At 63.1% G+C, this 23307-nt stretch overlaps 1 protein-coding gene across 3 annotated transcripts; it reads left to right on the forward strand.

Moving 5' to 3' along the window:
- Positions 1-698: 698 nt before the first annotated feature.
- Positions 699-22342, forward strand: LOC309412284 (syntaxin-binding protein 1; the record flags this gene model as incomplete). Of its 3 annotated transcripts, none has more annotated exons than XM_082009157.1 (19): positions 699-735; positions 12071-12120; positions 12295-12376; positions 13089-13165; positions 13410-13488; positions 13597-13700; positions 14545-14693; positions 15080-15164; positions 15364-15494; positions 15913-16020; positions 16140-16200; positions 16810-16875; positions 17062-17142; positions 17252-17390; positions 17590-17699; positions 17881-17982; positions 19209-19294; positions 19613-19767; positions 22042-22342. In XM_082009157.1, 19 exons carry the CDS (start codon positions 699-701, stop codon positions 22122-22124), a joined length of 1785 nt encoding a protein of 594 aa, XP_081865283.1. In that variant the 3' UTR covers positions 22125-22342. The 3 variants fall into 3 exon arrangements, with proteins under 3 accessions (XP_081865283.1, XP_081865282.1, XP_081865284.1); XM_082009156.1 differs by lacking the exon at positions 22042-22342 and adding an exon at positions 20701-20926; XM_082009158.1 differs by lacking the exons at positions 15913-16020; positions 22042-22342 and adding an exon at positions 20701-20926.
- Between the last annotated feature and the right edge of the window lie 965 nt (positions 22343-23307).

The raw sequence follows: 23307 nt of genomic DNA on the forward strand, positions 1-23307 counted from the left end.
CTGGGTACACTGGGCGTGCTGGGGGCGCTGGGTGCACTGGGGGTGCTAGGTGTGGGGGTGCTGGGTACGCTGGGCGTGCTAGGTGTGGGGTGTGCTGGGTACACTGGGCGTGCTGGGGGCGCTGGGTGCACTGGGGGTGCTAGGTGTGGGGGTGCTGGGTACGCTGGGCGTGCTAGGTGTGGGGTGTGCTGGGTACACTGGGCGTGCTGGGGGCGCTGGGTGCACTGGGGGTGCTAGGTGTGGGGGTGCTGGGTACGCTGGGCGTGCTAGGTGTGGGGTGTGCTGGGTACACTGGGCGTGCTGGGGGCGCTGGGTGCACTGGGGGTGCTAGGTGTGGGGGTGCTGGGTACGCTGGGCGTGCTAGGTGTGGGGTGTGCTGGGTACACTGGGGGTGCTGGGTGCACTGGGGGTGCTGGGTGCAGGCGGGCGCTGCGCTGCGCCGCGGGGGCGGTGCGGAGTGACGCGCGTCCCGCCCCCCCGCCGGCCTTCCCTTCCTCCCTCCCTCCCTCCTTCCTCCCGCCCCTCCCCTCCGCGCAGTCAGCTGAGCCCCGCCGCGGCCGCGGAGCCCGCGGCCCCCCGCCCCCCCCCCCGCCTTGCGCCGCCCGCAGCCTCGCCCGGCGGCGTGAGCCTCCGTTCGCCCCCTCCCCACAGCCCTCCCCAGCGCCTGCCCCAGCCGCGGCGGCCGCCGGCACGGAGACATGGCCCCCATCGGACTCAAGGCTGTGGTGGGAGAAAGTAAGACCCGCGTCCGGCCGCGCTACTTACGCACCCCGCGGTGGGGGGGGGGGGGGTGTCAAACCGGCCGGCGGGGGGTCGGGCTCCGGCTTCTCTTTCCCGTGGGTGGGGGATGCTGCGGGTGCGCAATACGGGCCCTCGGGGCGGCATCAGCGCCCGGCGCGGGGGGGGGACACACTCGGGACACCCCCCGTGGGACAGCCGGCGCGGCGTGGGGCCAGGCCGGCCCGGTGGGCTGGGGGGGGTGTCGGGGCTTGCTGTCCCCTTCCGGGTTTTATTTATTGAATTTTTTTTTGTTGGGGGGGTGTGTGTTGAGGCTGTTGGGATTTTTCTGCAGTGCCGAGGGGAGGGGAAGGGGGGGCGGTGGAAAAAGGCGGGGGGAGGCAAAGAGGGAAGGGAGACGCGCTCGGGTGTGCCCTCCTCCCCATCCCCCCCGCCTCTGGCCCCTAAATGGCCGAGGGGCGATGGCCCCATCGCAGCATAATCCGCAGGAGACAATCGCCCCCGCGTCGGGGACTCTGAGCCCGGGGGGCAGCGGGCTGGCAGACCCGCCGCCACGGTGACAGGCCGGGCTCCCGGCGGCTTTGTCTGCAGCGAGCCGCGCGTTCCTGGTTTTGTTTTATTGTTGTTATTATTATTATTATTATTATTTTCCCGGCCGTGACTTCGCTTCCCTGATGCCGGGGTGGCCGTGCCCCCCCGTGCAGTCCCCAAGTTCTCCCCCCGGTGCCATGTTTGGCGGCCGGGCTGCGGGGCGGGGGGGCCGGGGCGGCCCCGCGTTTGCTTCCTCCTTCCCCGGCTGCTGCAAGACGATATTTGCAACGTCCTGGTGGCGGGGGGGGGGGGTGGAGGTGGGGGTGCCCTCCGAAACGCCTGAGGCTGGACGGGGTGGGGGTGGGGGGTGGCAAAAAATGAAAGCCAAAAACCCCGCATTACGAAAAGAGAGAAATAACTAAAACAAGAGCAGGAGCCGGGGGGGAGCGTCCTCCGCGCTCCCCGCAGCCATGAAAAGCTCTTCTCGTCCCTCCCCGCGCCTCTCCCAGGATTTATTTCCGTGGCATCGTGGCCAGCCGGGGCCGGGCCTCTTTTTTTTATTTTTTTTTTTTTTTTTTTAATGTTTTGGGATGTGTGTGGGGGGCGGTTGGGGTGTGATCTTAGGGCGGGGGGGGGGGGGGTCGTGGGTGAAATCCCCGCGGGTGGGGTGGCTCCGGCATCCGCCGCGCTGTTGCAGTGCAGCCCTGCCGCGCAGGCTGCGGGTGGCGGCCGCTGGTGTGATTGCGGGGGGGGGAAGATATATCCCCCTGGATTGATGTCCCTGCTTTGTTCCCAGCCGTCACCTGCCCTGGGGATGGGGGGCTGCTCCCCTGGCAGCCTGGGGTGCTGTGTTGGGCGTCAGAGCCCAGGCAGCTGCAAAATGAAAGGGGGAAGGCAGGGAAATGCCCGGTTGTTGCTCTGCTGCAGCTTTGGGGAGGGGGGAGGTTGGTCTTGTGCTTTGCTGGGGGGGGGGGACAGGACTGGGTCCCCTCACCTCCGGGGTGGGGAGAGGGGCTGCCCCCAGCCCAGCCGGGCAGGGGGGCTGCAGCAGCCACCCACGCACCCCCAGGCAGGGCCCCATCCAGCACCCTCGCTAAAGGGGGGACAGCCCCGCACCACTGCGTGCCCCTCATTTTCATTCATTGTCTCCGCGCTGAAATAGGCTGTGAGGGAGCACACAAGCGCGCACACACACACACACACACACACAGGTTCGAGGCAGCGTTGTGGAAATCTGGCTCAATCCTTCCCTTCAGGGTTTAATAACAAACGGCTCCGTTCTTCCCTGAAAAATACCGTTCCAGGCTGAAGATGGTAACCGGTAGCTGGACACTGGTGCTTTAGCGGGGCTGCCGGGGAAGTGTGGGTGTCTGGAAGGAGCAAGCAGGCAAAATGCTGCATAGGAGCGAGGGACGGGCCCTCGGAGGAGCACCCTGCGGGGTCCAGCCCTCCCCTCGCACCGGGGCTCCTCAGGCTGCCATGGGAAGGTCTTGGTGGGTCTGTTCCTGCCTTGAGGTGCTGTTTTCAGCTGGAGCTGCTCCCTCAGAGTTAGGACTAGCCTGCAGGGACCCCCGATCCCCTCCTTCCATGGGCACCACTGCGGCTGGCACAAGATTTCCCCGGCTCCCCCCGACTGCGCCAGCCTGCCGCCAGGCAGGGATTCCCCTCAGGTTTACCTGCAGGAGAAAATCCTTGCTCAGAAGGAGCAAGAGGTCCAAGCCTGGGGCTGACCCCGGGGCAGGGCATCTCTGCTGGGTTCCCTCCGAGGAAGAAAAGAAGGAGGAAGGATGGATGGATGCTGCCCCCCTCCAGAGCTGCATTCTGCCCTGGCTTCCCTCCAGGCCCGGATTATTCTTCTGACCAGCTGGTGCCATAACAAGATGGGTTCTGGAGGCCCCTGGAGAGGTGGGAGGAGGTGGGCAGGGCGCTGAGGTGGGTGAGTGTTGCAGGAGATGGACAGAACCAGATTGTCGCCCCCCAGAGCCGTGGGGTGCGTGCTGGGGGGGCTGTCCCTGCGCCTCCCCGCAGTATCCAGCAGCGATGGCTGCATCCCTCCAGGACTCGCTTTTGTCTGGCCGGGCTCGGAGCTGTGCGCTCGGCCCAGAGGTGATGCCCGAGGACCAGATCCTCCTGGTGTGTCTTCTGCTCCCTCTGTGGCCACCTCCCAGGGAACCCCACTGGAGAACCAGTCACTTGGCTCTGGTGCTGGTTAGAAAAATCTCACCCAAGCAAGGGAGCTGGTCCCACCTCTGAGGACCCCAAATCTTCATCTAATCCCCCACTATGTGGACATTCCTCCCATCCTCTCTTGCCCCAGGGACTCCTTGGATCTTGGCAGGGCAGTCTGCGCCAAGCTTCCCCTGCCCAGCCTGGTCCCTGCTCTCCTGCAGCACCCTGCAGTGGAGAGGAGGAGGAGGAGGCTGGGTTTACTTCATTGAACCATCACCAGAGGGCAAGACGCCTAGCCGGAGCATATGGAGGTGATACCAGTGCTGGATCTGAAAACCCCTGGACCCCTTCACCTGCAAGAGGAGAGGAGTCTCCCCGAGGGGTTCCTTTTGCTCATGTCGCTGTCACGGACAGATGGGAGCAGCAGAGCAGCCGCGGGATAAGGGAGCGCCCTGCTCCCTTCCAGAGATGTCAGGAAAACACCTTTCCCGCAGGACACCAGCCGATACTCCCACGGAGCGTCCTTGCCTATAGAGCCTCCTGCGGAGCTGACCTGCGCCTGGGTGCCTGCCTGCCAGAGCCGTGCCGAGGAGCCCATGGTTAAATCCTGCCTGGACGAGGTCTGGTGGGCCCTCAGCACCCACGAACAGCACTCAGCACCCACGAACAGCACTCACTGCCATACCATGTCCCCATTTGTCCCTCTCGAGGGAACGGGGCCTCACCTGCGCCATGCCGGGATGGGGTGACTCGGGGACCCGGGCTCCTGCCAAGCTGCACCTCTGGGCACAGGCAGGAGGCACAGGCAGGGCTGCCAGGCCTGCTGCCAGCCTCGGGACACCGCCAGGGACCCCGGGGACCTGCTGCTGGGTTGCTGTGCGTGACCCACGCAAGCTGCATGGGGCACCTCGCAGCTCCTGGTTTAGATGCTGCTTATTGAGGATGCTCCGAGCCCGTCTCCGGGCCCAGGGTACGAGGCTTGTGTGCTGCCCCGCAGCCAGGTCAAGCAGAGGAGGAGCAGGAGGCAGCGAAGGACCGGTGGGATCGTCGCAGGGATGCGCATTGCATCCTCCTCCCTGCGACGGGGGCAGAGCCTCCAGCCCCGCCGTGATCTTGGTGCGCTGGTGAAATGGCTGGGTGAGGAGGGGGTCTCCTATGGGTGGGAGCCAGTTGCTCCTGGGCAGCCCACCCTCCCGATCCCCCCTCCGGGGAGTCCCGAGGGCGGTGCGGTGCTGCCTGCCCGACGCGTGGGTACGGGAGCAAAGCCTCTGCTGGGGCCTTTAGCATCTGCCCTCTTGGGATCCTGTCACCAGGGTCTGCCCCACCTCCAGCGTCAGCTCTAACTTGGAAAAGCTTGAAAAAATATATGCAAAATTCAGGGCTCATCTTCCCACACAGTGCAGAGCAATTTCAGCCTCCAAACCCTGGTCTACACCAGGGGCTGAGACGTACTTGCCCATACATGACCGTGGAAGGTTACCAAGGTTACCAAGAATGAAAAACCTCACTTTGGCATGTCTACATCCACCCACCACTGTCTGCATGTGCAAGAAGGTTGAAAAAGCCACTGACATAGAGGACAGACTCTTTCCCTCTTAAAAAGGGAAAAAAAAAAAAAAAAAAAAAAGTAGGGTCTGGGTCTAATTCCCTGCACCTCTCAGGAGAAATGTCCCAGGAGAGATTCCCTCCCTCTTCCCACAAAATCAACACGTTTAAAAAGAGAATCATCATCACATGGCTTGTAGTTGCATGCTGAGAAGCAGATGCTGCGTCCACCAACTCACAGTGCGGGAAGGAATTTGGCTCTTGTGTTTTGGAGAGTGCAAAAATAGATCAGGCTGAAGGTGCGTTAATTTGTGGGCTTCCACATTGCCCAGGTGCACACACAAACACGCGAAACACGTGGACACACATGTTGTAGGGTCATTTACGGAGTCCATCAGATGGTTTGACGCTGTGCCACTAGGAGAGCAGCAAAGACCCCTCAGAGTTGGACCAGTTCATCTGCACACCAAGCTGCCCTCCACCCCCTCCCCAGCACCCGCGTGGGCACGGGGAACCAGCCCAGCCTGGATTCCCACCGAGCCGAGCCTGAAGAGCCCCAGTTTGTTGGTGTTTTGCTCCTTCTTGGTTCAAGGCCAAGAGAAGAACCAGCTCAGAAAGTCACAGCCACACGTGTAGGAGAGAGTGACTTGCGCTTGGGAGAGGGTCACCCCCGCTCCGGGACACTGTGACACCCCGCGCGTGCCGTCCTGCCGCAGAAAAGCTCTTGGCTCTTCTTGGCACTGAAGCACCCACCAACCTTGGCTACGCCAACAGCACCTACAGCTGCCAACAGCCAGGTACAACGCCACTGGGGACGGAAATGTGTGGTGGAAGAGGGTGAGTGTTAGCGAAGGGTCGTACCTTCAAAAGGGACCTGACGCGACTCTACCCAGATGAAGAAGCGCTGCTCAGCTCTCAGATCCTTGTGCAGACCTGAGGAGACTGTGCTGCGGGCCATCCCACAGGGAAAATCCTTGTGAATTTTACCCCGTTTCTCCAGTGCAGCCAACGAGGGCGATTCATGGGTGCGTTTCACTTCCCTTATTTCCTTTTGGGTGTGTTATAAAATTTCTGAGGAGTTCAAGATCTCCAGGTCTCTGTCCTCCTCTCTAGGCTATGCAGGTTTCCCATGGTTTTGGCCGGGAGGTATAAATACGTACATCCTTCACGAGAGCAGTGCAGATAGGAAAAGGAGGAATTAATCACAGGTTACTGTGATTACCATGACTAATCCTTGAAGTTAGAGCCCCAGCAGCAAAGCAGCGCTGCGCAGCTCCCCAGTAGCACAAATACTGCTCGGCCTGGCTCTGACGTGTGGCGTGTTTCACCAGTGGCCGTGAGGGAGACATGCGGTGCTGCTCTGCAATGTGAAAATGTCAAAGTTCACCTTATCCAGGGTTGGGGAGGAAAGGATGAAGCTGAGCCAGGGCAGTTCTGCCCATGTAGGACTTATTGCAGCTGGACGGCACCTGGGCTGCACAACCAGCAGGTTCCTAGATGAGGAACATGTCTTCCAGAAAGGCTGAGGTCTTCCAGGTGGGCACCAGAAGTCATCCAGTGAGAAATATAGGTGTTCAGGACACGGACTGCTGAAGGGGAGATGTTTGAGACTTGCTTGGTTTAGGGGCACAGTGGTCTCCAGGCTCAAATCATCCCTGAGATGGCTCTTAGACGCACCGAAGGTCATCAGCTAGGCTTTGCCTCCTGTAAATGAAGTTATTCTCTGTGTCTTGAATGCGGTTGATGGCCTTCCTGCCATCTTCTGGTCCATGGAGCCTGTATATTTTATTGGGGACTGCTTGGGGATGGTACCCTGGCACCTAGAGATCCCTGACTGAGGATGTTTGGAGGTCGATGCGTGCTCCACTACATTCAAACGTGGTTGTATCTATGTAACATTCACACTGTCTTAAGCAATTAGTTAATGAACCAGCAAAAAAGCAGTTGCCAAGCCAACCCAATAGCCAAACATGTTCGTCCTGGAGATGCAGCATGACAGCTTTTTAAGAGAAATGGGTCTTGAGCAAACCTCACCGTGGATTTCTGTGATCCAGCTCTCCAGAGCTGCTCCGGGATTTTGGATCCCAAAATGGAGATGCTTGAGGAGGGTGAAAGGACTGAGCCCTGCCTGTGACAGGGAAAAGCCCACAGTTAGGACCACTCATCTGTTGTGGGACCTTGGGCAATTCCTACAGCCTGTTGCCCATCCATAAAGCAACTCCATCTTCCCTTACGACATCAGGCCAAGGTGTGCAGCCCGTGAGGTCCTGGGACGTGGCAGCAAAGGAGCGTTTCTGAGTAGCAGGAGTTTGGCCTCCTGCATTGCTCCAGGAGGGATGGGCTTGGCCATCGCTGCTGGCGCAGGCCAGGCTTGGGTCAGCGCTAGGGCGGAAGTATCACCCGGCTGCAGCATTGCGCACCCGTCCTGGTGCTCCAGGATGGGTGGCCAGGACAAGGTTTTACTGCTTCCACTGACCGGTGGAGGTGGTCGGGGCTGCTCATTAGGTTTCAGGTGCTTTCTGGAGCAGGATAATGAGCTTGGGGCATCCCAAAAGGAGTTTGTCTCAGCTCAGGCTGCACTTGGTCACAGCTTCATGTGTGTGGGCACAAGCGATGGCAGAGTTGGCCCCTCTTCCCCCAGAACCAGGTGGAGACGTGGGGCTGGTTCCTTTTGCCATGAGCAAGCGAGGCAAGGCAGGCTTGGAGAAAGGCTTCCCGGCCAGCTCGGTATAAATAACGTGGGCTAAGCTTCTTGGAGTGATGTATGGGCTCAAGTCCTACTAGGCCACCGTGTCATCAGCTTCTGGCCCTGCTTAAAAATGATGCAGTGGGTCATTTTCATGCCATGCGTCACCCCGAGAACAAGCCTAACTGCAGGTGGTGGGCTGGGGGAGGTGGTTGCTCTCAAGCACGTCATCTGCATGGTTGCACTTTTAAGGTCCATATTACTCAAGAGCACTGGAGGTCCCCCGTTTGTGGGTGAGGTGTGCTTCCTTGTCCATGGGCACCTATGTCATCTCTGCCTTGGAGGATAAGTCCAGAGCTGTCTGTATTGCCTGTTCTCGGTGGAGACTGTAATTAAAATTCTTCCAGCCTGAAGGAAACAGATGCAACGTGGTAGGTCCAGACAAGCCAAGTGTTGAAGGCAGTGGATGAGATATGTATATGCATTTTTTTCCCCTGAAACCTGGTTTATCTCCAAGATGAAAAGCTTGACTGTGAGTGTCACTAACTGATGTTAGTGCCCAAAAGCTCTGGCTGACCAGACCATTTGGGGACATGGGCAGCAACATCTGACCTGCTAACCCGGGGACGTGAGAGCACTGCTTCCCGGGAGGTGTCCGGGCTTGACTTGAGGACCTCGGGGAACAGAGGAGCTGCTGTTTCCCCCGGGGGTCTCTTGCTGATCCTATAGTTGAGTGCAGAATTGGCTCAAGGACGCCTTCCCTGGCGTTGCTCATCCTGGATAGCTCGTATCTGCTGGCATCCCTTCTCCTGGTTAGACGTGCCCTTGCCAGAGAGGCCGCTTAGAAATTGCCCTGCTCTGAGGATGGGTCCGGGTATCTTCTCAGCTCTGGCCTTAGCCAAGCCTGTGATCTTGCGGCCCCAGCTCCACCACTAGCAACCACATTAGCCAGGACAGCCCCAGCGAGCCGCTGTACCTTTTGACCTTGAAATTCCCACATCTTCCCCCTTTCCGTGCCAGCCCCTGGCCATCCGCAGCATCTAGCATTGCCCTCTTAGTCCACCCAAGCACTAAGAGACCACTCGTCCCTAGCCTGGGGGTTTCATGGTTGCTGCAGGGGCGCCCAGGAGGTGCAGGTCATGGCCACGTCTCCTCCAAGCAGGACGCTGTAATTTCAAGCTTTTGCTTGGGTTTGTGGTTCATGCCCTCCCGTGCTTTGCCGGGGCCCCGGAGCCTCTTCGGGGGATGCTCTGTGGATCTGCCTTTCCCGACCCTGCCCGGGCTCTGAGCCGGCTCTGGCAGACCTGGCAGCTACTTCACTTTGCAGCCAGATCTGACCCATGGTCAAGGCAGGAGAGGACGTTGGTTTAGGGAGGGGCTGTGCCTGGCTGCAGCCCGGGGCAGCTCTGCAGCAGGCTGGGAGCCCGGCCGGTCCCCGGTGCCAGTGGGGACCCATCTCTGAGCAGGGGATAGATACCCTAAAACCACAAAGCTCAGAGCAATCGCCCTCAGAGGTGCCCAGTTTCTGCTCTGGGAGGCCCATCTTGTGCCAGGATCAGGCCAAAGGGGGACACGACAGCACTTTTTTGGGAGGTGCACAGCCGGGCAGACGCTCCCTCCATCGCGCACATCCAGCGCGGCCGCGCCCCTGCGGAACAGAGTCCCCGCAAAGCCAGGCTCTGAGGACAAACTGTCCCCTGCAGCGGCTGCCCCGGTGAGGAGGCAGCTCCTGCGGGAGCCCTTTTTCACAGAATCACTAAGGTTGGGAAGGACCTTCAAGATCATCAAGTCCAACCATCAACCCAGCACCACCGTGTCCCCTAAACCATGTCCTGAAGTGCCACGTCCACACGTTTTTTGAACACTTCCAGGGATGGTGACTCCACCACCTCTCTGGGCAGCCTGTTTCAATGCTTGACCACCCTCTTGGTGAAGAAATTTTCCCTAATATCCAATCTAAACCTCCCCTGGCGCAACTTGAGGCCATTTCCTCTCGTCCTATTGCTGGTTACTTGGGAGAAGAGACCAACACCCTCGTCACCACAACCCCTTTCAGGTGGTTGTAGAGAGCGATGAGGGCTCCCCTCAGCCTCCTCTTCTCCAGACTTTCTCTTTTGGGCTCCCCTACGCCGGGTCTCCGTCCCCCATGTGCCGCAGCAAATGGAGGGTGCTGGCAGCACCGTGCCAGCTGGCCACGGGGACCTTTGCACCGCCGGCACCGTCCCCTGGGCCGCAGGACACTCGTTCCCAGCCTCCTTCCTTCCTTCCTGGCCCCGGAGCGAAGCAGTATTTTCGTGGCAGGGGCAAGGTTTCTTTCTGGCTGCTCACAGCCAAGCCCCGACCCCCTCCCGGCCGATACCACCGCGCGGTACGTGGTGCACCGGCACGGCCCCCCACGCTTTGCGCCCCGTTGTGTGCGGCTGAGGCTGTTGGCGCGGGACGGAGGGCGCGTGCGTGCTGCCTTGTGAACAGCACTGCTGTTCCCGGCTCCGCGCGCGGGGCAAGGAGCCAAGTGTGAGCGACGAAGGGAAGAGGAGGGATGTGCTGGCGTCCCTCCTTCCCGGTCCAGCTCCTGGACCAGAGAGCAGGACCGGGGCACACGGGCAGCCCTCGCTGCCCGCTCCTGCCCACGGCAGAGGGCAATTCCCAGTTCACTTTTTTGCTGCATGAGGGACTTGGATTCAGGTGGGCAGCGCACATGGGTGCAGGCAGCAGTTTTTCCACCCCAGCAGTGTCCAGCTCGGGGGCTTAGGGGTACAGACGATGCCCAGAGGTGTCCTGCACCACCTTTACTGATGGAGAGGCTAAGGGATGTGACCAAGGGCAGGCAGGATCCTGAGCTCATGGCCAGCATCCTTCTGGGGCTCCCCTGAGGCAGATGTTGCTGGGAAGGAGGTGGATGTGCAGTCGTAGGAATGGCTGCCTCCAGGTTTTACAACAGGACGGACAGACCAGCAATGCTCACAGGCTCCCAGTTTGCCCCTGCTGGCACCAGTCCCCGCTCCGGTGCCGCGGCTCTGAGCCCCATGGGCTCACAGCCTCGCTCAGCCCGTGAAATCTCTGTGGGCTGGTTGGACGGTAGCACGCTGAATGAGCCCAGCAGCGTGGAGAAGGCACGGAGAGCATCACCCCGGGGGGCCGGGGCTGCGCTGAGCCTGGCAGGGCCCCTCTGCTCTCCCGGTGAGGGTGCTCCGGCTGGCCCCGAGCTGCTTGTACCCATGCAAATCCCCAGCAGGAGGGCAGGGAAGATGGAGTGGTTTGCCCAAATTCGGCATCACCCAAAGTTTCTAGGGCTGGATGCTCCCTCCACATACCTCTCTCAAGCCTTGTCCTGGAAAGAGGCAAATTTGGGCCTGCCCCATATAAACCCGAGTTGAGCTTTACCCAGGGAACCAGCACCCTTGGGTCCCAGGGCTGGCAGGGTGACACCTTCACCAACAGGCTCCCCCCACCTCTGTGTTCTCTAATTTAGAAACATTTCTTAATTGGGTTTCAATGGGGCATTTCCATCCCTGTCCCTGGGACCGGAGGGTCAGAGCAAAACCCTCCGGGAGGGAGCGAGGGGGCAAGCTCCGCGCGGAGGACGTGGCACGGCTGCTCGCAGACGCAGACCCTTCCCGTGGGCTGGGCTGCGCAGTTCCCCGGCGTGTCCCTGCTCTGCGAGGGGTGACGGTTCGTATACCAGGACAAAGAGGGGACCTTCAGGGTTTTGGGGGCACCTTGTGCTCCTCCTCCAACCCAGCCCCGAAAGGTGACATCTCCGTCCCACTGCCGGGGCCATCTCCTCGCACGACCTTAACCTGCACCCCACAGGGAGCAGCCCCCAGGCTGGCCTGGGCCAGAAGCGGGGTGTCTGTGCCCGGGAATAGGGGCATGGGGTGGTCCCTGGGGTGCAGGGGCACCCGCGGGTGCTGCCATCCCGGCTGGTTGCGTAAGCCCAGCAGCCGCAGAAGGTGAAATGCGATTGCGAGGGATTACAAGGAGCAGGCTCAGGCTGCTTGATTCTTGTTTCTAAAAGGAGCTCTTAAGCTGCTGTTGTTTTCCCTGTGCTTCGGATTAGGGCTGAGACATGTGGGGTGTCCCCAAGGCTCCCCAGAGGTACCCCCCGGCCCTCCGCCAGCCCACGGCTCCCCACCGGCGTGGGCTCTGTCTGTTAGTGCTAAGCAGGAGAGAAAAGCAGGGCTGGGGGGTAACCGCCCCTCCATGTGTACCCCAAAACCACCCCCCACCTCCTGCCCACGTCCCCAGGATAGGCACCGGGGGAGCGGGGCTGGCCGTGGCCCTGCGCACGGGTGGGGGTTTCGGTGCCCCCGGCGCAGACCCCGCTGCTGCTGACGGGTCCCCGGGTGCTGCAGGGGGGCACTTGGGGTGCTCACCCCCTCCGCGCCACCTCTCTTGCAGAGATCATGCACGATGTGATCCGGAAAGTGAAGAAGAAGGGCGAGTGGAAGGTGAGCGCCAAACGCTGGGGGGGTGGGCAGGAGAGGAGGAGGAGGAGGGTGGGGACAAGGAAGCAGGGGAGGGGGTAGGTACGGGCAGGGAGCCCCCAAGGGTGGGTGGAGGGCTGGGCACGGGCAGGTCCCGGGCTGCCCGCTGTGCCCCCAGCTCACAGCCCCTCTCCCCAGGTGCTGGTGGTGGACCAGCTCAGCATGCGCATGCTCTCCTCCTGCTGCAAGATGACCGACATCATGACGGAGGGCATAACAAGTGAGTACCGCATCCCAGCTGGCTCTCGCAAACCTCCTTGCAGGAAGGGCCAAACCCCGCGCTGGACCAGGGGACCTGCGAGGGCATCTCCAGGCTGGCACAAGCCAGTTGAGGCAGCGGCACGGCCCCCGGCACAGCCCCCAGCCAGCCCCATCCCGCTTGGGACGGTGCCGCGCCGCCTCCCGTTGCTCATGGACGGTGTCTCGGTGCCGGGCTGGTGTTTCGCAGCCTCCCTCCTGGCTGCTGGGGCCGGAGGAGCCCAAACACCGTGTCTCCTGGCAGTATCTCAGTGCGAGGAGGAGACCAGGTTTTATTTTATGCCAGCCCTGTAAATAGCTCCCTGCAGCACTCGGAAAGGAGAAGGAAACCCCAGGCCGTGCACTGGGAGGTGTTCGGGGCAGCGGGGGTTTGCCCCAGCCTGGCTACCCCCGGAGCATCACCCCGGGCGGTCCCCTCCAGCGGGGGGGTGTGACAATAAACCGGGGCGGCAGCAGCATGGGAGCAGGCGGGCGAATCCACCGGCCCCCCGGGGCCGGGACGAGGTGGGGACAGCCCCTGCCCCAGCTCCCGGCTGGGCGGGGGCGAGTGGCTGGGGATGTTTTGGGTGGTGCGGAGGGGTTGGCAGGGCTGGTCCGTGGGATCTCCAGCAGCCCTGCCTAGCCGGGTGCCCCTGCCCGCCCCGCGCCTGCCACGGCCCCTGTTTTCCCCCCAGTTGTGGAGGACATCAACAAGCGCCGGGAGCCGCTGCCCAGCCTGGAGGCCGTCTATCTCATCACCCCCTCCGAGAAGGTGAACACGCAGCGCGGGGCACGGGGGCACGGCCTTCGGCTGGGGGGGCGGGGGGACACCCGCGCCGGGACGGGCAGCAGCGCTGGCGGGAAGCACCTTGGCTCCAGCGCAGCCGTTGGTGCCGCCGGGGCGGCGGGGCTGCGGTGCGGAGCTTCCCCCGTGCCGCGAGGGAGGCCCCGGGGTGAGGCTGCCGGGGCGCCCGCGGTGCCGCCCTGCCCAGCCCGTGGTCCCATCTCTCTTGCAGTCCATCCACTCCCTCATCAACGACTTCAAGGATCCCCCCACCTCCAAGTACAGAGCTGCCCACGTCTTCTTCACTGACTGTGAGTATCCGGAGCGGGGGGAAGGTCCCCGGCACTAAAACGTGTGCGAGCGAGCGGGGGTGGAAGGATGCTGGGATGCTGAGCGCTACCCTCGTCTTCCTCTTGCAGCCTGCCCTGATGCCCTCTTCAACGAGCTGGTGAAATCCCGCGCTGCCAAGGTCATCAAAACCCTGACGGAGATCAACATTGCCTTCCTCCCCTCCGAGTCCCAGGTGAGGCCGGGCTGGGCACTGTCCCCGCTGGGCTGGGCGGCCAGGGCACGCTCTGGGTCCTTCCCCAGCCCGTCGGGGTCTGTGTAGGAGCCCCCGAAGATGCCACACACCCCTCTTCCCCGGCCGGCTCCTCGCCTCGCGCTCCGCTCTTCCTCCCCGTCTCCTTCGATTACTTCTCGGGGCTGATCTGCCGGGGGGGATTCAGCGGGCGCCGAGCCTTGGCCCTGTGCCGGCAGCCGCGCTGCCCGGCGCTGCGCTCCCCCGGCACGGGCCCAGCCGAGCGCACTGGGGAGCCGACCCCATGCCGTCTGCCCCGCTGGGGACACGGGGACGAGGGGCACAGCGAGGGGCGGATGGTGCCGGACCCGCTTGGTGCCGTTCACCCTTCAAGCCTCAGCATTTCTGGGGGGACAAGGGGAAGTGACCGCTCGGCACCCCTGCGCACGGCCAGGTTGGCTTCTGGTCTTTACCGGGGGCATGGCCGGGGAACAGCGTGTCCCCACCCCACTCCCCGGGTCTCTGGTTCCCTGCCTGGGAGCAGGTGACTGCTGTGGGCAGGGGGTCTCCTGCCTCCTCTGCTCACCCCCGAGGGCTGCCCGTGGGTGGGGTCCGCACTGCAGGGCCGGGGCTGGGGAAGGCGTCGGGGTCCAGAGCTGTCAGCCGAAAGCCCGAGGGATGCCCCGAGCATCACTGAGCTCCGCCTGCCCAGTCCCAGGCTGGGCTGGGGACCTTCGTCTGGGCTTGAATCTGGTTTCCAAACCCACCGGCGTGTCCTGCGGGGCTGCTGCCCTCTCGATGGCCCCCGCAGCGCGTTTCTCTAAGCTCCCTCCCGCTGCACCTCCAGGTTTACTCCCTGGATTCGGCCGACTCCTTCCAAAGCTTTTACAGCCCACACAAGGCCCAGATGAAGAACCCGATCCTGGAGCGCCTGGCAGAGCAGATCGCCACGCTGTGTGCCACGCTGAAGGAGTACCCGGCCGTGCGGTACAGGGGGTAAGGGCAGCGCGGTCTGTACCCGCTGGGGACCTGCCCTCTCCCCCAGCAGCGCGGCGGAGCTGGGGCAGTGCTGAGCATGGGGCACGGATCGGGCCGTGTCCGGTGCTGGCGAGGGCGCGGGGATGGATGACGTGGTGGGACGGACGGACCGCCGTGCGTAGTGTCAGATCGGCCTCAGACTCGGGTGACGCTCTGGAGGGGTGGGAGCCTAAAATCCAAGCAGCACCAAGGCAAGGTGGAGCACCCCAAGGGGAGGTGGAAAGGGCGGCCAAAACCTGCTCAGATCCCTCCTCTCCCGTGAGCCAAGGACACTGCACAGGGAAACCAGAAGCTCTGCCGGTCACCCGCCCCGGGGAGCTGACCTCTCCTCCCGCCTCCTCCAGGGATTACAAGGACAACGCCATGCTGGCGCAGCTCATCCAGGACAAGCTGGACGCCTACAAGGCTGATGACCCCACCATGGGCGAGGTGAGCCAGGGTGGTGCCGGTAGCTCCGCGGGAGGGTGCTCAGGTGACGCTTCACTCCTAAAGTCCCGCTCGAGCTCTGCTACGTGGCAGTCGCAGACCCCGAGCGGGGACCCCGAAACAGCCCCCGCTTCCCCCCGACTGCCTGAGGGGCTGGAGGAGGCCCCGGCCCCGCTGCTGACGCCTTCCCCCGGCCCTGCAGGGTCCGGACAAGGCTCGCTCCCAGCTCCTCATCCTGGACCGCGGCTTTGACCCTGCTTCCCCGGTGCTGCACGAGCTGACCTTCCAGGCCATGAGCTACGACCTGCTGCCCATCGAGAACGACGTCTACAAGTGAGTGCAGCAACTGCTGTCCCCACGACCCCCAGAGCCCCCACGAGTCCAGCCCTCAAGCGGGAGCTGGGAACTCAGCCGTGAAGTTTGAGCCTCAGCATCCCTCCAGCCATCGCAAGTCACTGGTTGGGAGAAGCCATTCCTGCCCGCAGTCTGGCAGGCCTGATGGGCAGGAGTGATGCAAAAGGGGCTTTTTCAGCCTTCAGCCCTTGGCCCCTCCCCAGGATTTAGCAGTTGAAGGGGTACAAGAAGGAGAGATGTGAAACCGAGTTGAAATAACTTCACCCCAAAGCTGGCAGAGCCAAGAAGAGCCCCCATGTCCCCCCATGTCCCCTCACCTCCCTAGAGCCCAGGCAGCGAGGGGACTGCGTGCCCCCTCAGCCCCATCTCCACGTGACGCTCCCTGCCCTCTTCCCAGGTACGAGACGAGCGGCATCGGGGAAGCCCGAATTAAGGAGGTTCTCTTGGATGAAGATGACGACCTGTGGGTCACCTTGCGCCACAAACACATCGCCGAGGTGTCCCAGTGAGTGTCCCTGCGGGTGGTTTGCCAGCTGGGTGGGACATCGGCTCGGCATTGCCACCCACCCTGCTGTTCGGGTCCTCTCCCCGCTGACAGCTCTGCCCTCCTCCTCCTCTCCCCAGGGAGGTGACCCGGTCCCTGAAGGAATTTTCTTCGAGCAAGAGGATGAACACAGGCGATAAGGTGACCTGACTGCAATCACCAAGCTGGGGACAGGCACCCGGGGGGCTCGGCCGTGGGCTGGCATGTGACAGAGCCTCCTGGGGACACCCGATGGGGACCTCTGCAAAGGGCCAAGGGTGCTCAGTTCCCTGATGGGGGGGAGAAGGCTGTGGGGTGCTGGCCATACGCCTGGGGCTGGGGAAACAGGGTGCCTTGGGAGAGCACTGCACCACGGGGGTCAGTTTGCCCCCGGCACGGGGTCTGCGCACCTCCTGCGGCAGCTGCCTCCGTCCCCAGGTGGTTCCCTCGCGTTGACCCCGAGTTGGTGGCAGTGAGGGGACCCCGGTGGAAATAGGATGTAAAAGTTGCCAGAAGCTGAAAGCACCATCTCAGCCTCAGCCAAGCCCATGGGGGAGGGGGATTTCTCCCACCGATGCTCCAGTTTGCAGAGCTGCGGACCCCCTCCCTGCCCCCCAGCCGCAGCAGAGACGTGTCAGTGCCGCGGCAGGCGTCACCAAGACCCCCGCGAGGGGCTCGTGTGGGGACAGAAGTCCTTGGCAGGGTCATCCCCTCTCTGCTCATGGTCCCTAAGTCCCTGAGGGTGAGTGACAGTGTCCCCTTCCCTCGCAGACCACCATGAGAGACCTGTCCCAGATGCTGAAGAAGATGCCGCAGTACCAGAAGGAGCTCAGCAAGGTAGGAGGAGCGGGGGGGATGTCCATGCGGAGCCGCCGGCCCTGAGCCCACCCGGGGAGCGGGCAATGGCAGCTCTCCCTGGAGGGTCCCCGGCCGTGGGCAGGGGCTGAGGCCGGGGTGGTGGCACGGGGACATTTGGCTGCTGCCAGCACTGCAAGGGTGGCTGCACCGCTCGTGTCTCCCCAGTACTCAACCCACCTACACCTGGCTGAGGACTGCATGAAGCACTACCAGGGCACGGTGGACAAGCTCTGCCGAGTCGAACAGGTACCAGCTCCCCCAGCCCCATGGGGACAACAGGGGCTGGCAGCTCCCGCCCCACAGCTCAGCACTGAGCCATGGGTTGAGGGGTGATGAGCATGTGCGTTCTCTGCAGGACCTGGCCATGGGCACCGATGCTGAAGGCGAGAAGATCAAGGACCCCATGAGGGCCATCGTCCCCATCCTGCTGGATGGGAACGTCAGCACCTATGACAAGATCCGCATTATCTTGCTCTACATCTTTCTGAAGAATGGTGAGGAGGAGAGCAGGGTGGGGTGGGCAAGACGTGCAGGCAGCTCCGGGTGGCAAACAGCTCAGCGTTCGGCTGGAAAAGCTCAGCCCCGTCCCCCCGACCAGCACCAGGCCAGGTGTCCCAAGGAGGCAGTGGAGGGGCTGTGTCCCCACCGGGAGGCATTTCTCGGGACGACACCATCTCCCTGTTGCATTTCCAGGTATCACCGAGGAGAACCTGAACAAGCTGATCCAGCACGCTCAGATCCCGGCAGAGGACAGCGAGATCATCACGAACATGGCCCACCTCGGCGTGCCCATCATCACAGACGTGAGTGTCCACCTCCCGCTCCCCACAGCCCTCCTTGCCCCTCGGGAGGACCATGGCACCCGCTCTGCTATAGGGACCCCCCGTGTACCCCCTGCATGCCCCCAGCACCCCTCCGGGGTGGCCCTGGTCCCACCGCCGGAGCCCCCGTGTCTCAGGGTGTCCCTGCGCTCTTTCTGCCCAGTCCACCCTGCGCCGCCGGAGCAAGCCGGAGCGGAAGGAGCGGATCAGCGAGCAGACCTACCAGCTCTCCCGATGGACTCCCGTGATCAAGGACATCATGGAGGTGAGCCAGCAAGGACAGGGACAGGGGACGGAGCAGGGGCCTCAGCATCGCCTGGGAAGGGACCTGCAGAGAGCTGGGCGCTTCCAGCCCAAACCCTGGCACCTCTCCCCAACACGTGCCCTCCAGGCTGCTCACTGCCTGCAACTGCGACAAGGTTGGGATGTTTTGGGAGGTTTTCTCGGCCCCCACATGCACACTGGCCCCAGGTGTGTTGCACAGCCCTGGCCGGGCTTGCACGGCATTCCCGCAACGCAAAACGCAGTAACGAACTGGTTGTTCCTTGTGCTGCGCTGTGTGCCACGACGGGCACGGCTGCGTGGCCTCGTCACAGCGTCACCTGCGTCCCGGCTGAGCCAGAGGACGGGCATGGCACCATTCACCCCTGCCACAGGCACGGCCCTGCCTGTACCCGCGGAGCCGCCTCATGGGCTCTGCGCTCGGGTAGCTCCGGGCAGAGTCAGAGAATGATTTTCTCCAGGCGCTGCCTTCCTCCCGAGCCGCTCCCTCCTGGCCACCCCTCGAGTCGGAGCAGCCTCTGGGGTTTGCTCAGAGCCGGGGAACCCCAAGCACTGACGCTGCCCCCCAACATGGACATTTCCCCTCTGCTCAGACAGGCCAGCCCTGGAGCCACGTTTTGGGGAGGGGGATATCACTGCAGTTCAGTGCCACCTCTGCTCCGTGGCTCTGATAACAAGCAGAGCCCCAGCTCCCTTGATTTCCCAAAGCACACAGCTCTTCCCTTCCACTGCCCACTGCCACCATCTGTGCAAACCCTCCCAGGGCAGCTTTATGCCCAGGGCACCCCTAAAGCTCATCCCCAGGACCAGAGGGGACTGCACGGGGCAGCGTCACCTCACTGGCAGTGTCAGCCCTCCCCTGCTGATGGCACGAAGCCTCCAGCTCAGCTCATGCCCCTGACCTTCCCAAGTGCGGACCCTGCCTTGGCCCCCCCTGCACAGACACCCCCGAGCTCAGGGCGAGCCTCGCTGTGCTGCAGCCCCCCTGCGCTGCCCCTGCCCCACAGCAGCCAAGCACCAACCCTCCGCCCCCCGTGCGCACCCTGTGAGAGGGACACAGCCCGATTGTTCCGAAAAGTAAGGCTATGCAAATAGATGCAAATGAATCCTGACGCAGCCGGGCCAATCCCCCTGGGCACGGCCCTGCGGAGGGGTGCTGGGGCCGAGCCCGGCTCCCCGCTGAACGCCCCGCCGGGGCTCTGCCCGCAGGACGCCATCGACGACAAGCTGGACACCAAGCACTACCCGTACATCTCCACGCGCTCCTCCGCCTCCTTCAGCACCACTGCCGTCAGGTGGGTCCCGCGCCCCCGCCCTCCCCCTCTGCGCCGGCACGTATGTCACCTTTAGCGTCCCTCCCCCCGCGCCCGCGGGGGCCGCGTCCCTCGGCGGGGCTGCGAGCCGCTCTGCCGCCGTTGGGGCGTTCTGTGCCTCGGTTTCCCTGCCTGTACCGGTGAGCGGCGCTCGCGGCTGGAAAGCTGGGCTTTACCTGCTCAAGCAGCGATTTGGGAGCTGATCAAAGTGCGACGTAGTTAAGATGCAAGCTCGACGCACGGTTTGTTGCGGAGCATCCTCCTGCCCGTCCTTCATCCCTCTCCTCTTCCTCCCTGTAGTGCCCGCTACGGCCACTGGCACAAGAACAAGGCCCCCGGCGAGTACCGAAGCGGCCCCCGCCTCATCATCTTCATCCTGGGGGGGGTCAGCATGAACGAGATGCGCTGCGCCTACGAGGTGACACAAGCCAGCGGCAAGTGGGAAGTGCTAATAGGTGAGTGGGAGCCGGGGCCGGACCCTGTGCCCCGTCGCGCTGGCTGCTCATCCCACGCTCCCCCCGCCATCCCACCAACTCCCGGCTCCAGATCACCACGGAAGCTGGAACTCTGCAGAAAGGTCTTCTCCTGCCGCCCGCTGTCACCCCTGTGTCCCCCTCCCCAGGGACAGGGTACATCCCTCCACCCATCCCCATTTTTGCTCCCGTTTTTCCTCTTCCCAGGCTGGTTTTGTTCAAGCAGAGCTGGGTGAAAGGGGAAGGGGTTTTGCGGCTTGAGTTGCTCCTGTCGCACCCACGTTGCACGCTCGTCCTCGGGGTCGTTACAGGGAGAAAAAACGAAGTCAAGAGGCGTGCGACACGGCGCGCCAGCCGCAGCGTGCGCCCTGCGTGCAACAGCAGATGCGTTTTCCCATCGCACGCGCGCTGCGCATTGCGTTGCGTGCTCAGTCCCAGCACCCTGGCTGTGCTCCCGAAGGAGCCATGGGTCAGGTGTGGAGGATGTGGTGGAAGCCCTGCCAGATGTTAGCAAGGAGCTTTAGGTCCCCTAAAATTCCCCCTGGGGAAGCACAGCTGGATACACACCTTGCAGGGCAGGGGCAGGAGCCCCTCACCGTCTCATCTGGTCCCTGGACTCTTGCCTGAGGCACTTGGTAGAGCCTTTTGCCGGCATCACATCTGCTCCTGGGAGCAGCAGCCCCCTCTCCATCGCCTCCCACAGCCCCCGGCCCTGTCCCTCCCCGGACCGGACCCACCACCGCCGCCCAGCTCCATCCCGCCTCTCGCCCATCTCATCCCGCGTCTCTCCGGGGACCATCCCCTGCATGTGCCTACGATGCTCCGGGCGGCAACCGCGTCCTTCCTCACCCCGAAAAGAGGTGGTGGAGGGGGGGGTCTGGGCGCAGCCGTCAGCCCCGCTCTGTTCTCCCGCAGGTTCTACTCACATTCTCACTCCCACCAAATTTCTCATGGACCTGAGGCACCCCGACTTCAGGGACTCTACTAGGGTATCATTTGAGGATCAGGCTCCAGCAATGGAGTGAGCCAAAGAAACCAAGTAAAGGCAGCTTACTAACGAAAAAGAAACTCTTCCTCCCCGAAGGGTTTTCTTTGATTCTTCCGTTCCTCCTTTCTTTAATTATTATTTTGGGTTTCGTTTCCGTTTGGTTCTCCGATAGGAAAATGCTTGCAGTTCCTCCTGCCAGGTGGAAACGCATCCAGCGCCGCTCCATCATCCCTCTGCCATGTCTCTTGGCCGGACCTGGCCGGCTCCTTCATGCCATGAGCTCCCCGTGGCCAGGGCCGGAGGGGACGGGGGTGGCGGGTCGGGGTGCTGCCTGCCCGGCAGAAGCACCCCGGGGCCGGGCAGGGGCCCGGAGCGCCCCGGGATGCCGCACGTGGCGGGCGGCTGGAGCGGGGCCGGGGATTCGGTGCCCGGGGGAGAGTGGGCAGCAGTGGACCCCGGCGCTTGGCCCGGCTCTGGCTCCTCTCATCCCCCGCGGCAAAGGCTGGGCGCTGCCGTGACCCCCCAGCTCCGGGGTGCGACGGGGCTGAAAGCCCGAGGCGATGGGAGAGCTCAGGTTTGCCCTTGGACGAGCACCCGACACTGCGGAGCCCCAGCCCCTGTGCCGGGGTTTAGCCGCCAGCAGTTTTGCCGGCGAGACCCGTCGTGGTTCCCCCCGAGCCAGCGCTGCCGTGTGTTGGTGCGCGCAGAGCCCGGGGGGCTGCCGGGGTGGCACGGCGCCGGGGGGCAGGGGCCGGGCTGCGGGCGGCGCGGCAGCCGGGGAGCCAGGGTGAGGGGCAGCAGGCGGCGAGACCCCCTTCCCTCCTCCCCTCCCACCCCTTCCCTCCCGGCCCCGCCTCTGACCAAGGGTGCTCCGTGCAGGCAGGGGAAGAGCCTGGGGACCCGCAGGTCTCTCCTTGCCCGCCCGCTGCCTGCCCGCGCCTCCCGCCCGCGCACCCCGGTGGCTTTTTGGCCAGTGCCTCCCGCATCCCCGACGGCTCCAGGAGCCACCCCACCGGCCACGACCCCCGCCTCACCCCGCCCAGCTCCACACATCCCCTTCATTCCTCCTTTTCCGCTCCTTTCCCATCATCCGCGCCCCATAGACGTACATTTTCTCGCAAGCATTTCCACCGGCGCGCGGGGCCGTCGCCGCCAGGTAAGGCCTCGCCGGGGGGGACCGGGGCCAGCGGGGCCAGCGGCCGGGGCGCAACAGGGGGGTCCTGAAGCCGGTGCTGATGCCCTCCCCTCCCCTTCTTCTGCCCCCACAGGGTCCACGCACATCCTCACCCCACAGAAACTGCTGGACACGCTGAAGAAACTCAATAAAACAGAGGAAGAAAGCAGCAGTTAAAAGGAAACGCCGACTCGATGCCGAATTCACCTTCCCCGCCGGGCGCCCGTCCCGGGGTGCGATCCTGCACCCGGCCCCAGCCCGGCCCCGCTTTCTCTCTTGTTCTTGCGTTGACTCCCCATCCCCTCCCGCCGCCTCCCCCATCTCATTCTATCCACAGGGAGGGGACAACAGCCGAAAAAAAATATATTGAGAAAACCGATGCATTGTGTTTAAAAGAGGGAAAAAAAAAAACCTCTCTATATTTGTATCTGCAGCTGTGGGAAGCGCCCAGGAGCTCACTGCTGAGTAACCCCTCTGCCCCTTGCTAGCGAATGATGGCGACAAAAATCGCAACAGAAAAAAACCCTTTTTCCAAAAGTTTCGCTCCTTGTTGGGGGCCCGTGCGGCTGGAGGGACGGGCGGCCGGACGGGCGGGCGGCCGGACGCACCGCCGTGGCTCCGGCCTCTGCTCAGGCAGGCGCCGCGGGCCGGGCGCGGCTCTGGCGTCGCCGCGCGCGCCCGGCCGGGGGGTCCCCGCCGCCCTCGCCTGTCCCTTGTCTTTCGCTGCCGCCAGATGTGCACACCGACATCTGGTGCGGGGCTGGGGGGGGCGCGCACCCGGGGTGCTTCACGCTGCGGCAGTTCCCGTGTGAAAAGGGACCAAAATGGTCAAAACCTGGAGAGGGGGCCCGCTGGCTCGCGCGGCCGCTCCCCCGCCCTGCTGCAGCCCGGCCCCCCCTTCTCCGGGTGTTCCTTAAAATGCATATATATATAAAATAAAAATTTAATTTATATATATATATCTCTCGCTCTCCCCATCCGTCCCACGGACGCTCGGTGCCCCCGCGCCCGGCTGCGCTCGTGTCGTCCCGTGGGGAAGCGTTTCCGAGCGTGCCGTCGCCCCGAGGCCCCCCGCTCCGGCCCCCCCTCCGGGCTCTGTGTATATTAATGACTGTGTCTCGTGACGTTCTTACAAGCTTGGTGTGTAGTGATTTAACCAAACCTCTGGTTTTAGTTGTCGGGTTTTTTTTATTTTTACACCCAAGGATTGCCCGCGCCCTCCCTTGCCATTAGATGCACTGCAATATTTTGGGGTCCATCGTTTTGTTCTCTCCCTCTGAAGGCTGTGACCCCCTTTTGCTTCCCTAAAATCTCTCTTTCTTGCCTCATTGGTGGTTAGCCCCCCCCCTCTGCCCTCCCT

The sequence above is a fragment of the Phaethon aethereus genome (genome assembly GCF_964289735.1).
Source record: "Phaethon aethereus genome assembly, chromosome: 20".
Taxonomy (NCBI): domain Eukaryota; kingdom Metazoa; phylum Chordata; class Aves; order Phaethontiformes; family Phaethontidae; genus Phaethon; species Phaethon aethereus.